This window comes from Erpetoichthys calabaricus, chromosome 9 (genome assembly GCF_900747795.2).
Source record: "Erpetoichthys calabaricus chromosome 9, fErpCal1.3, whole genome shotgun sequence".
NCBI lineage: Eukaryota > Metazoa > Chordata > Cladistia > Polypteriformes > Polypteridae > Erpetoichthys > Erpetoichthys calabaricus.
Genome location: NC_041402.2, coordinates 96566251 through 96584301, shown reverse-complemented (window position 1 = coordinate 96584301; position 18051 = coordinate 96566251). Strand labels below are relative to the sequence as shown.

At 37.2% G+C, this 18051-nt stretch overlaps 1 protein-coding gene across 1 annotated transcript in view; it reads right to left on the bottom strand.

The window, feature by feature from the left end:
* Window positions 1-18051, bottom strand: part of gstk1 (glutathione S-transferase kappa 1) — a 60390-nt gene that overhangs the window by 34849 nt on the left and 7490 nt on the right. The window contains exons 3-4 of the mRNA XM_028809980.2: window positions 8549-8677; window positions 8327-8463 (exon numbers count right to left, since the gene is read on the bottom strand). Coding sequence (XP_028665813.1) covers window positions 8327-8463; window positions 8549-8677 — 266 coding nt within the window. The remainder of the gene's footprint in view (window positions 1-8326; window positions 8464-8548; window positions 8678-18051) is intronic.

The window sequence follows — 18051 nt, the reverse complement described above, 5'->3', positions numbered from 1 at the left end:
AGAGAAAAGGTAGTGGTTTGTCACTTTGGAAAGGGTTGAAATAGTTGCTTCTAAGGCTCTCTGAAACACAGCCAGAGCCGTGCTATACAAATGGTGAATGTATGACACATTATTGAATCTTTCTATGGGTGGGTGTCAGGCAAAAATCTCAGGAACTTTCCATAATGGTGTATAGAGCAACATCTACAGATTGTATTTCACCTAAACCTAGCCAAAGTTCATAACTCCACTATCAAAATAGCACTTGGAAAAGATGAGATTTATGGTAAAGCAGAAATGCAGACACCACTCCTTACTATACTAACAAGCCTAAGTGATCAGCTCACTTTGCCAAAATGCACTTGGTTTGTCCGCCTGAACAATGTTCCATGGACAACTTTTGGCTAAAATAATCCCAATTGCATCTACAGAAAGCCTAAAGCAGCATTCTATATTAACTCTGTGTAATACAAGTGATTGAAAATGAATGTGAGGTTCCAGCTTCAGCTGATTGATCCCCAGCTAATCGTTGTACTGACAATGTTCACCAGGGAAGACTGCCACTTAACAATGATTAGAGGTAGAAACCAGATTGCAATGCACTGCGACCATGTCCCAGCCACGCAAAGACAGCCTGGCTGCAAGCCTGCCGCATATTCTTGGCAAACTGGCAGCAACAGCATGCAGCAACAGACGTTTCATGTTGATTTCTGTGTGAAGCCATTGCTTTTCAGAAACTGCTTTTTTTTTTGGAAAAAATATTCAGCCCTCAAAGAGTTAAGAACCTGTTACCCATTTTACCCATTGCCAGACATGTTAAAGGTAGCGTTATGGTTTGGCGATTCCAGGTCAAGACAGTGGGCACATGTGCATGAGCATGTTTTATATTTTTTGTAATTTTAAAGTTTTTAATATTATTTTTTATTTTATATAATTTAAGCATTGTGTTTTAAAATGGCACTTGAACAAGACCAGATAAAGTATACTAGGTGCAGTCTACTGCAGTTAAACACTGCAAGCTTTGCCAGTCTGACAGATATCTTTCTGCATTTACTGGTTTCTTTATTGAGGAAATCTAATGAAACACGAGTTTAAAAAGCCAAAAGAGAGAAAACAGGGCAAACAAGGAGGTGTTAAGACTACAGATAAGAAAACAACTTAACACATGGATCCCTCGACTTTCAATTATCAGGGGTAATGTCTGGTCCCTGAGGAACAAAGTGGACAAACTACAAGCAAACATTCGGTTTCAGAAGGACTACAGAGACTGTCGCATCTTGGCCTTTATGGAGATTTGGCTAATTGAGTACAACTAGATAATCACCTGCATATCACGGAGTTTGGAGCGCCTCTAGGACTGGACCGAAAGGCAGAAATGACTTGAAAAACTTACGGCAGTGGGGTATGTTTGTTTTTCAACAAGTGATATTTCAACTCTTGTTATTGGGAATGCATTTGTATGTCAAACTTTTATCTGTTTCCATACACCATTTTTAACTGCTTCGGGAGTTTCCTCAAATCTTTTCAGCTGTGGTTTATATTCACCCAAAACTCAAAGCTACAGTATATCTGCTTCTAGCATTATTTCTAACACAGTGCAAAACCTTCAATCAGTTTCACTTGATGCACCAAAGTTTTTACTGGGGGATTTTAATCATACTTCACTTAAAAAGATGCTGTATAAACTTTCACCAGTATGTATCCTATCCAACCAGAAAGGATAAGACATTGAATCTTTCCTATGGGTCAGTAAAGGATGCATATAATGCCTTTCTACTGCCTCCACTGGGCTCATCGGATCATAAATGCATATTTTTACTCCATACATATAAAATCTGTTTTAAAATGAGAAAATATACAAACAACAAACATTAAAGTCTGGTCGGATGAATCCGTGGCTTGCCTTTGGGAATGCTATGATTGCACCGACTAGGATATTTTTAAAGAATCTTGTGGGGACAATTTGGATGGACTTGTTGATATAACATGCTCATATGTTGCTTTCTGTACAGACATGATCATCCCTTGTAAGCAAGTCAAATTAAATCCAAATAACAAACCATGGATGACCAAATCTTTTAAACTGAGTTTACAGAAAAAGAAACATGCTTTTAAATGAGGCACATAGCTGCAAAACAGCTGCAAATAGCTCCAAAATTCTAAAGGCAAAAGAAAACTACAAATCTAAGCTACAGAATATGATGGCTGCAAATAAACTTGGATCAGCTTAGAACAGTATGAAAACCATAGCAGAATTAAGGAACAAAAATAATTCTCATATTACACTGGAAGGTTTTTAATTCAGATAGAGAACTTGCTAATGCTTTTAATTGTTTTACAATCATTTTAACACCCATGATTTCAGCAATGATATTCAAGAATTGAGTGAGAATCTGGTAGAAGGTCAGCATTATAAAATAGGACAAAAAGATGAGGCAAGGTTTTTCTCCTCTGTAAGATTAGGAATGAGTCGGCCCTGACAACATTTGCAGTTGCACCAATAAATTTTGTGCAAAAGAACTAAGCTCTATATTTCATTACATTTTAAATCAGTCTTTATATAAACAACAAGTACCAAAGGTCTAGAAGGATGCTATGGTGGTCCTTGTTCCAAAAACCAGTTCCCCCAAAACCCTTAATGATTTAGGTCAGTGACTCTCGCATAAATTTTAATGAAATCATTTTAAAAGTTTACAAAGACAGAAATGTTAAAGAAAAGCTGAACATGCACTAGATCCTATGTAGTTTGCTTACAGACCAAATAGGGGAATACCAGTAAACCCCCAATTCTCTAAAGAATCGCAATTACTTTCTGTTCCCTCCAATCTTTGTAGGGATGCAAGATCATGGAGGGTGGGAGCATCCTGGGAAAGTTTTCATTTAATGAAATAAACATATTTGTAGTAAAGCTGTTTCTTTTTGGAGTCATGACTGGTTTGGTTCTGGTGTTTCAGAAGCGCGTCGTAGGCGCCTTCGTTCATTGTTTTTATCCATGCAGTCTCGTTTTTGTTTTTCTATGGGTGTGTTGTTAGCTAGAAGTCGTTTGCTGTTAGGAATCATAATTGAACCCCTGACCGCAGGAACTGTGGAGTAGCTGACTGCTGGCACTGTCAGTAGTCACCAGTCACCACTACCTCAAGTTTAAATACATACACATATATAGATAGACGCCGCATTCACTGTGTTTCCCAGTAGACACGATACGTCAGCCTTATTGCGAGTGGCAAAAGTGCCATTTAAACTAATACAGGTAGACGTGGAAACTGGGTTTTCTGATGAAAAAACAATAACATTTAAAACAGTATCATTTACATACAACAGATTTTGGTGAATCATTTAAATGCAATTATTTATATCTATTTATACACTAATAATGGCAATTAATAATAATAATAATTATAATTATTATTTAATATTATTATTATTATTAACCATTCCTCCCATATAAGTAACATTTCGGGGACTGCCTACTTCTATCTTCGAAACATTTCCAGACTTTGTCCTGTTCTTACGCAACACAGTACTGAAATATTGTTTAATGCCCAAGTCACGTCACGTATAGATTAATGTAATGGTATTCTATCTGGCATCCCACAAAAACTTATCAATTGCTTAGAACTTCATCAAAATTCTGCTGCCAGGATAATATCCTGCTGTTGTAAATCCACTGAACATATTACACCTATTCTCTCTCAACTTCACTGGCTCCCAGTTAACTACAGAATACAATACTAAATACCGCTCTTAACATTTAAAGCTCTCTACAACCTCACTGATCTCCTCCAGACTTACACTCCTCTCGCTCACTCAGATCTTGTAATTTGAGAGTATTCAGTCTGGCAATATGGTGCAGCCTTAGTTTGTGGAAGACAGACACAACTAAAGACATGAGCATAAAATGATGGTTGTCAATTTCAAACTGTGTTTCCTCAATGTGCTCCTTGAGAAAAAACCATCATCAAGTTTGAGAAATGTTAACAGCTAACAACAATCTACATAGTGACTAAATACGTTTAGCCAAAACGTTGTTTGGAGGCTCACTTGAGCACATAAATGCATAGCTTTGCTAGCTTAGCTAAAGTAAAGATTATAAAACAGGATTTTCTAACGGCCAAATATAACCAAAACAATTGTTCAGCCTTACCTATGAAATGTAATCCCCGGGGATCTGGTTTGGCGCGTACAGCGGTTTGTACAATCCCAAGCAGCACATTATTCATCACTTCACTCCTGACTGTTGGGCACTGTGCGAGTGCGCTTTTGGCACAGGTTGCGTCTGGCATCCATGCATATATACAACCTTCGTAAACATTACTAAACGAAGGTTTTATATGCGGTGGTGTGCGCGTTCGGGCGGCAGTTGTATTGTGACCTGAAGTTTAGTTTACAGGTTGTGTTGTGTTGTTTGGGTGCTACCTACTGAGTCTGGGAAGCCGCTAGGTTTGACTCTGGGGCACTGAGTCGCAGTGTGTGTGCACTTCGATGCGTCCTGCGTCCGTGCATATATACAACTGTCGTTTAGTAATACAGATTATATGCCACTGTTATACTGTTAAAGTTTGTGCTCAAACATTTAGAGGTAATGGGTCACATTCTACACTTTTATTTGCACATTTTTCATTTGCTTTTAAAACAACTGAACTACACATTTTAAGCAGAAGGTTCTTAGGACAATTTAACTTTGGGAATAACATTGCGGGCTGGTACTGAATTTTTTTTAACAAACAGGACACAGAAAATAAGGGTAAATGACAATTTGTCTAACCAGGTCTGCTCCTCAACTGGCACTCCACAAGGATGAGGGTTTTCTAGCATGAACCGCCTTTTTAAGGTCATGCCATAGCATCTCAATTGGATTCAGGTCAGGACTTTGACTAGGCCACTCCAAAGTCTTCATTTTGTTTTTCTTCAGCCATTCAGAGGTGGATTTGCTGGTGTGTTTTGGGTCATTGTCCTGTTGCAGCACCCAAGATCGCTTCAGCTTGAGTTGACGAACAGATGGCCGGACATTCTCCTTCAGGATTTTTTGGTAGACAGTAGAATTCATGGTTCCATCTATCACAGCAAGCCTTCCAGGTCCTGAAGCAGCAAAACAACCCCAGACCATCACACTACCACCACCATATTTTACTGTTGGTATGATGTTCTTTTTCTGAAATGCTGTGTTCCTTTTACGCCAGATGTAACGGGACATTTGCCTTCCAAAAAGTTCAACTTTTGACTCATCGGTCCACAAGGTATTTTCCCAAAAGTCTTGGCAATCATTGAGATGTTTCTTAGCAAAATTGAGACGAGCCCTAATGTTCTTTTTGCTTAACAGTGGTTTGCGTCTTGGAAATCTGCCATGCAGGCCGTTTTTGCCCAGTCTCTTTCTTATGGTGGAGTCGTGAACACTGACCTTAATTGAGGCAAGTGAGGCCTGCAGTTCTTTAGACGTTGTCCTGGGGTCTTTTGTGACCTCTTGGATGAGTCGTCTCTGAGCTCTTGGGGTAATTTTGGTCGGCCGGCCACTCCTGGGAAGGTTCACCACTGTTCCATGTTTTTGCCATTTGTGGATAATGGCTCTCACTGTGGTTCGCTGGAGTCCCAAAGCTTTAGAAATGGCTTTATAACCTTTACCAGACTGATAGATCTCAATTACTTCTGTTCTCATTTGTTCCTGAATTTCTTTGGATCTTGGCATGATGTCTAGCTTTTGAGGTGCTTTTGGTCTACTTCTCTGTGTCAGGCAGCTCCTATTTAAGTGATTTCTTGATTGAAACAGGTGTGGCAGTAATCAGGCCTGGGGGTGGCTACGGAAATTGAACTTAGGTGTGATACACCACAGTTAGGTTATTTTTTAACAAGGGGGGCAATTACTTTTTCACACAGGGCCATGTAGGTTTGGATTTTTTTTCTCCCTAAATAATAAACACCATCATTTAAAAACTGCATTTTGTGTTTACTTGTGTTATATTTGACTAATGGTTAAATGTGTTTGATGATCAGAAACATTTTGTGTGACAAACATGCAAAAGAATAAGAAATCAGGAAGGGGGCAAATAGTTTTTCACACCACTGTAACTGTATCTAAAACTAAGGACATGATTAATGATTTTAGTAAAAATGACAGTAATCATCAAGATGTACAGTATATAGTAATGGTCAAATTTTGGAGTGTGTGACATTGTACAAATATTTGGGGACAATAATTGATTCTAAACTAAATTTTGAGGCAAATTGTAAAGGTGTATGCAAAATGTGCACCAACATTCATTCTGTCTAAGGAAACAGTTTTATTTGCAGGTTGACAAAACCCTGTTAAGACCGTGCTGTTATTGAATCTGTTTTATCTCTCTCTCTCTCTGGTATCTTGATTTGGAAATCTTTGTTTTAAACAAAGAAGCAAAATGGAGCAAATTGTTAAATGGTCAGGTAGGCTAATTGGGGACACACAACTCAGCCCATCATTTCTGTACTCTAGGCAGCTAAAGTGCATGACAATCTATCTTAAGTAATGTCTCCCATCCTTTGCACTCTGAATTTCAGTTACTTATTTAAACATATTTTTTTTGTACATGAATGTAATTCTACGTGTGTGTGTCCATTTTTATTTATTTGTTGTCAAGAAGGACAGCCAATCTATTGTACTACAAAATAATTTTACCCATGGTACTAATAAAATAATCCTGAACCAGAACCTAATTGCATCAGAACCTAGAAGACAGCTTCCAAAGATTTTTCATAAAAACATAACAAGTCAGCATATCTGGGTTATGAAAGACAATGATCTAAAATACATAAATACTACAGCAGAATGGTTGAGGGGAAAAAACAAACACAAAAAATAAAAACAGTAGCTATCTGGAGCGATATCTGAAGAAAGTAACTTGTGCTCAAAGGTTCTTAAATTTTAATAATGCACTTGTAATGTATGAATGCAGTTATAACAGAAATTACTTACTTATTTTTTTTAACACCTAGCAATGCATACTGTATAACTTTCATGAATAATTACATACATATCAACATTTTGTGTTACTTGTTGAAGGTCTAATAACATTCACTGTGAAAAAAAAAAAAGAGATAATCCAGAAAACCACAAGCATTTTCCTAAGGCACTGTAAGCCATGCATTATTGACTATAATGCACACAAACTGCCCCCTGCTGGCAATCTTAAACACAAACAACCTTTTTAAATATTCGTTAAATTAAGCCTAACATCCAAATGTATTTCTTTTAAAAAAATACAGGAAATCCTACAACAATTTTTTTTTTTTTTAATTTAGATAGTTTTGCTGTAAAACTGTTGACTACAGATTTCTTTTAAATATAATTTACTAGAATAAAATGTACTGAATGCATTTTAATCTCAAAGGTTTAAAGTTAAGAATTTCAAGGTACGAATGCTGTGTTAGATGGACAGGCATCCCGGCCAGGATGAAAGTTGGTTTCTGGCATGAAAGGGAGGCCACAATGGAAGGCCAGTAGGTGTATGCCTCCCAAAGTCATATTCCCCCCATACACATAGTGGTAGCCTTCTACTGGTGGGACACCCATAGGGCTGGATGGGAACTGCAGTCTCATTGGACAGCCCTGTTAGAGTTCTTACATGCCACCAGGGGGAGCTGCATATAACTTCCTTAAAGAACTTCCATATGACCCTTAAGTGCCTCAAGTGTGCAAAGCTGTGGCACTTTAACTACTACCGAGTCTGGCATAAAAGAAACAGAGTTTCCCGTAAGGGCAGTAAGAGTCAGGAGGAGTGTGGACGAGACCTTGAGGGAGGTGTGGAAGCAGGAAACAGATTTATTGACTTGTTATATTATTGCAAAAGAGAATTTGGAGAATGGTAGAGGTATTGTAAATGGAAATCTTGTGTTTGAACCCAGGACTGGGTGGTGTAGTTGTGTCTGTGGGTTTGGGGCACTGCTATGCACCCTGATGGTCACAAAGGGGATACAAAGGAAATGATTTGGAGGTGACAGAGCAGCTTACTTGTCTTCCTTTTTGCACAAACCCAGAAGATCCTCTAGAAGAAGCACCCGGACCACACCTTCTGACTCTTCACTTCTGTTTCTTCCATTATAAAATGCAACTGTACATGGAAGTAGTTGTCAGTCTTTATGACCGGTAGCCCATGGAGAAGATTTGATTGGCTACTAAAGTGCCTTTTATTTCCGGGCTTTTTGGCCAAATTAAGGCTGATAAGATATCTGCTGGTACCTCAACATTTTGACGCTTTCTGCTACTTCCTTATATCTTTACAAAATAAAAATGAAATATTTTTAAGCAGAGAAATTTTGTGAGCCTCTAGTTTAATTAAGCATTTCACTTACTTAGCACATATGTAAGAAGATGACTTACTGCTTGAAAAGAAGCAGGTTCAGTTATATCCTCATCTCGACTCCAAATTCTCATCCACAGTTCTCGGGACAAAACCTCTGTCAGTTCTGGTTGCAGAATATTTGTTGCAGTCACAAATCTCATTGCTTGCAGGGTTCCTGTTAAGTACAAAAAAAAGCAAATCTGAGTAATTCTAATAATTACATAATGAACAAAGGGAAAAAGTATCATATCGAACCTAACCTTTGACAAACATAACTTCAGCAGGATTCTGTGGCTGGGCGAGGGGAATGTTGAAGTAGCAACCCAATCGATGCAAATCCTTCTTCATATATTCAAACTTCCGTGGTACAAATCCAGGAGGTTTGTTTTCTGATGGGTGCACAGATCAAAATAAAAATGAAATTCTTAATACTGAACACCAATGATAATGTAACATAAAATGTACTTTATAAAATCATAAACAGATTGCTATGGGTCTTATCTAAAGCTATATCTTTTTGCATTGATTTAATTAACCCTGAATCACCTATTTAGAATTCATTTTAAAGGCTTAAATACACACTGTCATGTTTACATTGAGAAAACTTTCAAGTTCAAGCATATTTATTTGTATACCCTAACTGCAAATTCATCAATGGAGACATATTCTCAAAGAACAGCTGTTGAACAAAATGCTAACTTCATGCTACTATAACTTTAAGATCGAAATTAAATGAATAAACTGCACCTTACATGCATTTGTCACTATCTTTTAGTCCTTTTTTTGCGAGATATATACACAAAACTTTATCTTAGCCAGAGACAGAGGCTTATAATTTACCATGATTCTACTGTCCTCAAATTGCTACTAAATAAAGAATTACCTGTGTATCCAATATAATATTGCAATTTCAATTGGAGTAGAACAATAATAATTTGGTAATTCATGCGTAAAACAATCTGAATAAAATGTTATCTTCTGGGTAGAAAAAGATCAAATCTTATGTAAACTCACATAGCTGAAGGGCTTAAGAGACTGAATACAACAAATTAAAACAGAAGGTTACTTTAAGGATACTTTACATGAAACAGTGGAAATATTAAGAATGCCATCATGTATTAAATTGCATCGTGCTAGACTGTCTGAACTCACAAATATTCTTCTCAAATGCTTAAGCCTCTTTGAATGCACCTGAAAGTCATTCTTCATGGCCTAAGCAAATTCTACACACAGGCCTTCACTACAGCAAGCATTATTGTTGGTGTACATCAAGGTACAAATATACTAAAACCATCTTAAATTTTCTGGTAAGGACAAAAGTTAATTAAAAATGGAAATATGCTTAAGAACAAAAGTGAAGGCACATCAAAAGATGTAATAATACTTTTAGATGAATGGACACATAAAGCTGAAAATGAGATCCACTAACAATTTAGTCTTGAGTGTCAAGATGAAATAAAAAAATAAAATCCACACTACCATTGGAATGTTTTTTATAATACACAAGAAAAATTGTTTTGGGCATAAGTGAAAGTAAGACAGTCAAGTAAGCAGTTTAAACTGATACCAGCCCAAATAAGATTTTGTCTTCCCTACTTTTCAGAGTAGCAAGAAAAACCTTGAGAATTCCAAATAACAGACAGGTGGTTAACACTATATAACAAGGTCAGTGTTAGCCTACCACTAGATCATGGGTGTCAAACTCCGGGCCAGGAGGGCTGCAGTGGCTGCAGGGTTTCATTCTAACCATATTCTTCATTAGTGCCCGGTTTTTGCTGCTAATTAACTTATTTTGCCTTAGTTTTAATTAACTTGACTCAGGCCCCTTAGTCGTCTCTTTTTCCTTAATTAGCAGCCAAACAATGCACAAAACGAGATGCCACATGACCAGCTCACCTGTGCCCATCACACAATATCTGAAAATAAAGAATGGCGAAGGTCTCAGTAAGGTTAATCTCTAGGGTCACCAAAACATTTTGATGATGTTCTTAGAAAAAAACAGAAAAATGAACAATTTTAGAAATGTTTGCATTGGCAGAATGAGCGCAGCAACAAGCCATGGAATTACATAACGGCTTTAATTAACAGCAAGAATCAGCTTCTCATTAAGAGATTGGTTGGAGTGAAATTGGTTAGAATTTGAAATCCCAGTTTAGCTGGTCATCTGCTGGCTCATTTCACATCTTATTTCTGTCTGGCTGTCATTTAATGAAGAAAGGAATACATTCAGAGGACTGAATCCTTAAAAAACAGGGCTTAAGATGAAGGGAAAAGAAGTTAATTAGCAGTGAAAACTGCTTGCTGATTAGGAAAAGGGTTAGAATGAAAACCTGCAGCCACTGCAGCCCTCCAGGCCCGGACTTCGATACCCCTGCACTAGATGCTTTTTTTTTGGCAAATATAAGATTAACTCTCTACTGAAACATGTACTTTATTTTTACTGTGCTTCACTGTAGTACTAGGGTGTTGTATCATGTTAGCCATTATGGATGGAATGAGAAGAAGGGGCCTGAGTTGCATTGAAAGCTATTGTAATATTTTTAGTTAGCCAATAAAAGGTGTCATTTTGCTTGAATTCTCATTACTCTGCTTCACAAAATTGTCTGAAAAACATCCTAAGTTCCTCGTTAAACTGAAGTGTGGAGTTCATTCATGGATTTATGTTTAACTGAATTCCTACTGTTGCTTAGGAAATTTGGCATTTTATAGAAACTCTTTAAATAAATAAATACATAAACAGATAAGTAAGTAAGTAAATATATAAATAACACAGTTTGGCCTCAACACACACCAGAATGACTATAAAGCAAGAAAATTAAAAAAGAAAAGTTCTGACTTGGTTGTAACAGCCACAGAAAGGCATTATGCAGACACATTGTTGTTGGTATAAAGGAGCCCCAGTAACATTTCTTGACACACTTCTGCTGAATAATTTGTTTACTGAAAGTACTCAACGTTAGTGTGTCAGACAGAGAATGTGCAGCATTGTTCATAATGGCACTCAGTTTTGCTTTTAATTCTTTCCTTCGCTGCTATCACCATGGCGTCCAGAGTATGTTCCATAACTGAGCTTCAATTAGCTTTTTGATATGGTGGGACTTTGATATGAGGTTACTATCCCTGCACACCACAGCACAGAAAATCTCATTGGCCATCACAGAGTTGTAGAAGATGTGAAGGATGTCACTACCCACTTTAAATGAATGCAACGAAACAATCAAACCCGATATGCTGAAATGGACTGATTGCTACTGCTCACCTTCCCAAACTGTAAGGTGGCTAATAAAAGGACATGCCAATATCACACCCTCAAGCACCCTGCTGTTTATCCCTTTTTGAAATAATTAGCTCTAAAATGGTCAAATGAATATATACAGAATATGAAAAAAGTTAGTTATAAGGCAACTTCAGCAAAACAGGAAAAAATATACTGTTACACATTTAAAAAAGAGAAACACCAAGATGAAAAAAGCAATGAGCTTTGTACTTCCCCAACACACAGTAACACCTTATAGATGTGAATAAAAATATATACAGTGAATATAGACCCCACCCCTTCTGACGTTCACAAAATACTCCAAAGTTCAAGTTGTCCGATTAAAATGGGTGAATGAAGTGTAGAAGCCGGCCAACCAAAGAATCCAAAAATTAAAATGCAAAATGTTTTCATAGTCAGTACTGCACCATTATAAAAACAAGACTTCAACAAGCTTACCGAAGTCCGCTAGTTGTAATTAATAATAATAATAATAAATCTTTACATTTAAAAAGCACTTTTCTCACTACTCAAAGAGCTTGAATGCAAGCTTCATGCTCCTGGAGACAATCGCTGCCCATCGCCTATCTATTCAGGTCTTTGGAACCATAGAATGTATTTACATGGCCAATGCTGATCAGTTTAGCTAGTTTTCCCGTCTTTTTCCTCTGATTGGTGTGTTCCTTCTTATCAGAAATGGTGCAATTTATGCAGATTCCTTCTACAACTGGATATCCACCCTTCAGCAGTGCTGCTGGCAATCACTTGTTCATTGCTAAAACAGGATGTATGGGCTATGTTTGTGTCTGCACATTTAGATCAGACACATAAGCACAAAACACCTGACATTTTCTCTGTGGTGGCCCTACAAGTCTCCTAAGGAAAAAGAATCTGGTCTGCCCTTTCTTATTTAGTTCCTCTGTGTTCTGAGACTAGTCCAACCTGTCATTAATGTGGACTCCTGAGTACTTGTAGGAGGTTATAGTAACTGGACATAGAGGGTCTTTGATGTGGTGTAAGTCAATAATCAGTTCCTTGGTTTTGCTGATGTTAAGATGCAGACAATTCTCTTTGTACCAAGAAACAATGTTCTCCAGCTGGCTCCCATACTATCTCATCCCCTCAACATCCTATAAGTGCAGAATCTACCTGAGAACTTCTTCAAACAACATAACCTGGTGCTAAATTTGTAATTGGATGTGTAAAAACTGCAGGAAACTTAATGCATGCATTGTTTCTCCTCTTACCACGAACAACTTTATAAACATTTTCATCATTAGGCTAAAGTCAATTAAGGCACATTACTTCAAATATATACTAATTTATGCAATTAAAAGGTGGATTCAACTATATATGTGAACAAATCCTTCAGAAAAACTATGTTTAATGATATTCAGCATGATTTGTATGCATTTTGGTATACATTGTGCATGCAGGACCACTTTTACTCTATTTGGAATCCCCACCCCTCCATCCACCAGCAACATAATCCAGGAAAGGAAGGAGCCTTAGCTGCCTCGAAAGCTTGCATTTGTAATCTATTTAGTTAGCCAATAAAAGGTATCATTTCACCCAACTTTCTCCTGGCTAACACGGTACAACACTCTAAATCACTATACTAGTATCTACGATATATTTAGGCTAATGGGATTCTTATGATACATTATGTACTCACAAAACAATTTTTTTACAGATGATGAGGTATTACTTTATTTTGATTTAGAAATAGACGATGAGTTTGAAATTGAAGCTGATGACTTACTAAGTGGCTACCAGTAGCATTTGGGTTGGGGTGAGAAAGTGCTGTCACATCCATGCTGTCAAAGACATCTTTTTCAGTAGCAGAATGTGAACTGCATTTCTCTTTGCTGAAAACGTATTTGAAAACACTAAATCTTACAGTGCAGGATATGTGACACCTGTCAACTTGTACAAAATTGCTGACACCTATTAATACTCACTGTCTAATATGATGCAACTGTTGTGAAGCTTAATTACATTAATCATTTTTATAAGAATCTTATTTCAAATGGTATTTCTGGTGAAATGAATTTAGCCAGGGGCGATTTTTTAACATCTTAAGATATCGGTGAGTTAGGGGATTAAAATTTCTCTTATAATGTCTTTTCAAAATAAAGTACGAAATACACTTACACTGAACATGTTTTTTGATGTATAAGAGAGCAATGGCATGTTTCTCCTTCATGAAAAAATAAGTGGTTCCAGTCTCCATATTTAATTTGCCTTTGGTACAAAACTTCAATAAGTAACTAAAAGAATTCTCTAACTAAAAGACATACATGCAGTAGTTGTACAATGGATAATCTAGACATCTAACAATTTCAAACACTTTGGAACAAATCTAAGTTAGGTGATAATCGGTGTGGACACTAAACATTGTCCGAGTATCCCAGTGGTCTTCCTTCGGGTAACTTATGCTAAAAATCACACTACATGACTTTAAGTCAGAGAACATGTAACAGTTAAATGCATTTGCTTGATCTTGTTGCCTTGAGGACATCAGGTTACATGAACAGAAATCATATGAGGAGAGCAGATTAATCAACTGTCTCAAGACTTCTTGGCACATTTTAAAATTTCAAAAGTATAACAAACTTAGCGCATGTTGACAGCCAATTAGCGTTGTTGCCTGACTGCACCAGTAACTCTATGATCAATTTCCAGGTATGGCAAGTCCTGACAAATTAAAGGCACAACAAACTGGTAAAACAAACAAGATATCAGACAAAAGATAAATTTCTCTCTTCTGCTTGCACAGTCTTAAACAGGCCTTTCCTTTTTTCCATTAGGCCTTATTGTGTGCATTATATTTCTAGCCAAGCACTCACTGGTTGTCAGCACACACACATACACAAAGAAGCCCAAAGCAGCAACCTAAAACAAAATCGGAGTGCTAAGACACCAGAGTTGTTACACAACAAGACTTTAAGTCTTGAACATGTGTATGATGCATCCTTAGTCTCCTTATCCCTCCCCAAAGATATACACTTTGGGTTGACTGGCCACGTATGAGTGCATATAACTATAAGGCTTCTCATGAAAAAGGCTCATGGCATTGGAGGAAGAACTGTTGTGCATGCCTGGTGTGTGAGGCTTTTACTAACTTCAAAATGTAATGCCAGTAGATGGTGGCAGTGAGCGAGCACAGAATTGAGTACATTCAGTCCTCTGCTAACTGAGGATTATGCAGAGATCATAACATGGAGGAGCAGTGCTGAGTGCACTTTTTGAATAACAGAAGTGTGAAGTAAGCCTGGCAATTTGACATCTGTAGCAAACTTCAAATGTCTACATGAAAGTTCCAGCATTAGTTTATACACCCAATGTCTACACAAAAACAACTGAACATTATTATTATTAGTGAAAATAAAAGTAACCAAATGCATCAAATGTATACTGCATTAATTCAATATGCACAGAGAACCCAGGGAAACTTATCACCTTTTCTATTGGGTGATATGGCTATATGGATACATTCACACTGAAGCTAAAAGTGACTTGATTCATTCAAAAACATTTTCCATGTGATCTAAATCAAATATGAGTGTGTTCAGAGCTCTTTTCTGAATATGGCCTTCATGCACAAAATTAATAAAAACAAATTTGCCAGACAGATGACTGCTGTGCGGGTTTATATTGTTTTCAGTGGAAGATGTCTGAAAATTTCCCAGCTCATGATAGCAAAGAATAAAAAAAAAAAAAATTTGTGCTGGCGTTCTTAGTACAATTAGCACTGATGTGCCTGGATGTACAAACCTGAAGACACAATGGAGAAATCTAGAGTTGAAAATGCATTGCAACTAGGCTATATTTGCTGGCAACAGTCACACCAAACATTTAATAAATCTGCAACTTGTCTTTTTTTCCATTGGCACACTGTGGCTGTATACTGTCATTCATCCTGATTTTCAAAGCAAAGATATGTCAGTGGTTAAACAAACAGTGAAGTAAAACAATGTAAAATGGTCCCTATTCAATGTTAAAAGTTCTGATTTTATGTGTTATTTTGCTGTTCACACATGTCTAAATAGTATGAGTAAAAAAAAAGATTTAAGCTGTACTGTAAATTAAGAATATTGTGCATTTGATTGCCTAACAAGCTTTATCAGTTTCAGTGGTACCATTCAAAAAAAAAAAAAAAAAAAGTTGGGATCAATAATCCATCAAAGGGCAAACAAATGGGTTTCACTTGAAGGAAGTGTTTAGATTAACTTTTTAGTACATTTTTTCTTGTCTGAGAAACGCTATAAAGAATCATGCTTAGGGCTTTCACACACTGTAGTTAAGCTAAACACTCTTGCATAAGTATCTTTAAACTGGCTGCTTGTCATCCCACGCTGAAGTGGTTGTTGCACATGCACTTTTCTGTTGCTTCTGAAATGGTTTTTCTCCCTGAACATCCCAATGACTTTCACTGTGCCAAGATCAGTGCTTTTAGGTGGTTGCACATGCGAAAGGTATGAATCACACAAGATGCCTGGCCCACCTTGATAAACCAGTGGTATTTTGTGCGGATGGGCAACATCTCAGCCAGCATGTACAAAGCACTATAATTTGTGTGTGCTTCTTTTTTCCTCTTCTGCTGAAAATGTCCATTATTTTAAATTACACATTATTACAAGGGTTTAATTCTCAGGTAAATCACTTTGTTCGTGGGGTTTTCATGTTTTATTTTCCCTAGATATTTTCCAGTTACTAAACTGGCTCAGATCGACTTACAATAGTTGTTTCTAAATTATTTTTTCAGTTTACTGTTCATTAATCTGTATGGGAGTTTAACTCAGCATTTACTGGTTTTGCTATATTAAAACATGGTGAAAAATGCTTTCTGAATTATTAGGCAAATTAGTATGAGAGCAAACATTACTGAAACAATGTGAAAATTGAAAAGCATACTAGTTAGTGCTGCATTTTAATGGATCCAATGTCATGGTTTCAAATCCAAATGTGCTTGGTTTGCCCATTGTTCCTGTGTCTGTTGTCACACACGTGCGCATGGGAGGCAGCTAAAGGGCTTGAGTAAAGGCAGTTCTGAGGCATGCTGGGATGTGGCAGAGTGCACCGACTCTTTTTCTCCTTTCCCTGAAGACCATTCACGGGAGATTCCACCTGGCTCTCTTGACGTCACTTCTGGGACCGAGCCAATGGAAGGAGACCTTGCCGGCTCCGGCCCCTGTGATGTTATGTCCGGGCTCGAACCAATGGCTGAAGAACATGAGCCCGATCCTTATGATCTCACTTCCTGTCTCCCCCTTTAAAAGCCTGCACCTTTTCCCTATTCCCTCAGTCTTGTTTTGGACTCGGTTGTATGCACATCAGTGCTGTATATCTTGAAAAAGCAACTTTGCAGCCAGGATACCAAATTATACGGGTGGCTGCCCCAAACCTTTATATGACTCTCTCTCGAGTTTGTGACACTGTATAGCTTTCCCAATATCTGCAAGACGTGTGCAAGTACATTATATATGAAATTAGAGGGTTATTGGCTTTCCACATTACAGACTTGGTTATTGTTATTATTAAGCTTTATTTTGACATCTAGTTATTTATTGTGGTTTTAATATAAGAAAAATGTCACCTGATAGGACATCACTCTATTAATATTGTGAAAAAACACCCTTGCACACTCAAATATTTCCTCCCAGAATAGTATGGGGTAAGCAGAAGAAAGATGCGGCGTTAAATGTAGTCTCTACAACTTGGAAAAAGGATGTATGAATGATTACTTAAGTGAAGCATGCCTCTTAACTGGTCCTGCATCAGTGTGTGCATTAGTAGGTTGTGTTAAGAGTCTTGAATTAACATAACATGAAAGTGTTTAGAAAGAAAATCCATGTGAGCATGGAGAGAACATACAAATTCCACATAAATAATGAGTGAGACAGAAATTGGATCACTAGGCTTTAGCAATCCCAACCAGAAAGCACAACACCTAAAGCTTTAAATTGGTAACATTATAAAAGAGCTTAAAAATCATTTAATTTTGCGTTTTGAAATTTTATAAAGTCTCAATATTTTCTGCTGCTGCTAGAACTCTTTATAAATCAGTTTAAAATATATATTTATTAGTAAAAAACACAAACTGAAAGACAATCAGAGCGTTTTAATAACCTGGTTATTCATACACCTCACAGGTGGCGCAGTGGTAGTGCTGCTGCTTTGCAGTAAGGAGACTGTAGAAGATTGTGGGTTCGCTTCCCGGTTCCTCCCTGTGTGGATAGCGCTTTGAGTACTGAGAAAAGCGCTATATAAATGTAATGAATTATTATTATTACATAGAAATCTGGTTACTAAAATGCCATGTAAACTCTTATTCTGGTTAGAGAAAGCGGGATATTGGTCTCTGAGAAATCAGGTAAACATATGTAAATTTCTCTGTGAGTAACCTGGTTATTTGGCTATATAAACCCTTAACTAGTGTTTAGTTAAGGATTTTCTAGTCTGTCCATGGCCACTAGCGCTTGCTTTGCAGCCATAAAGATAAAT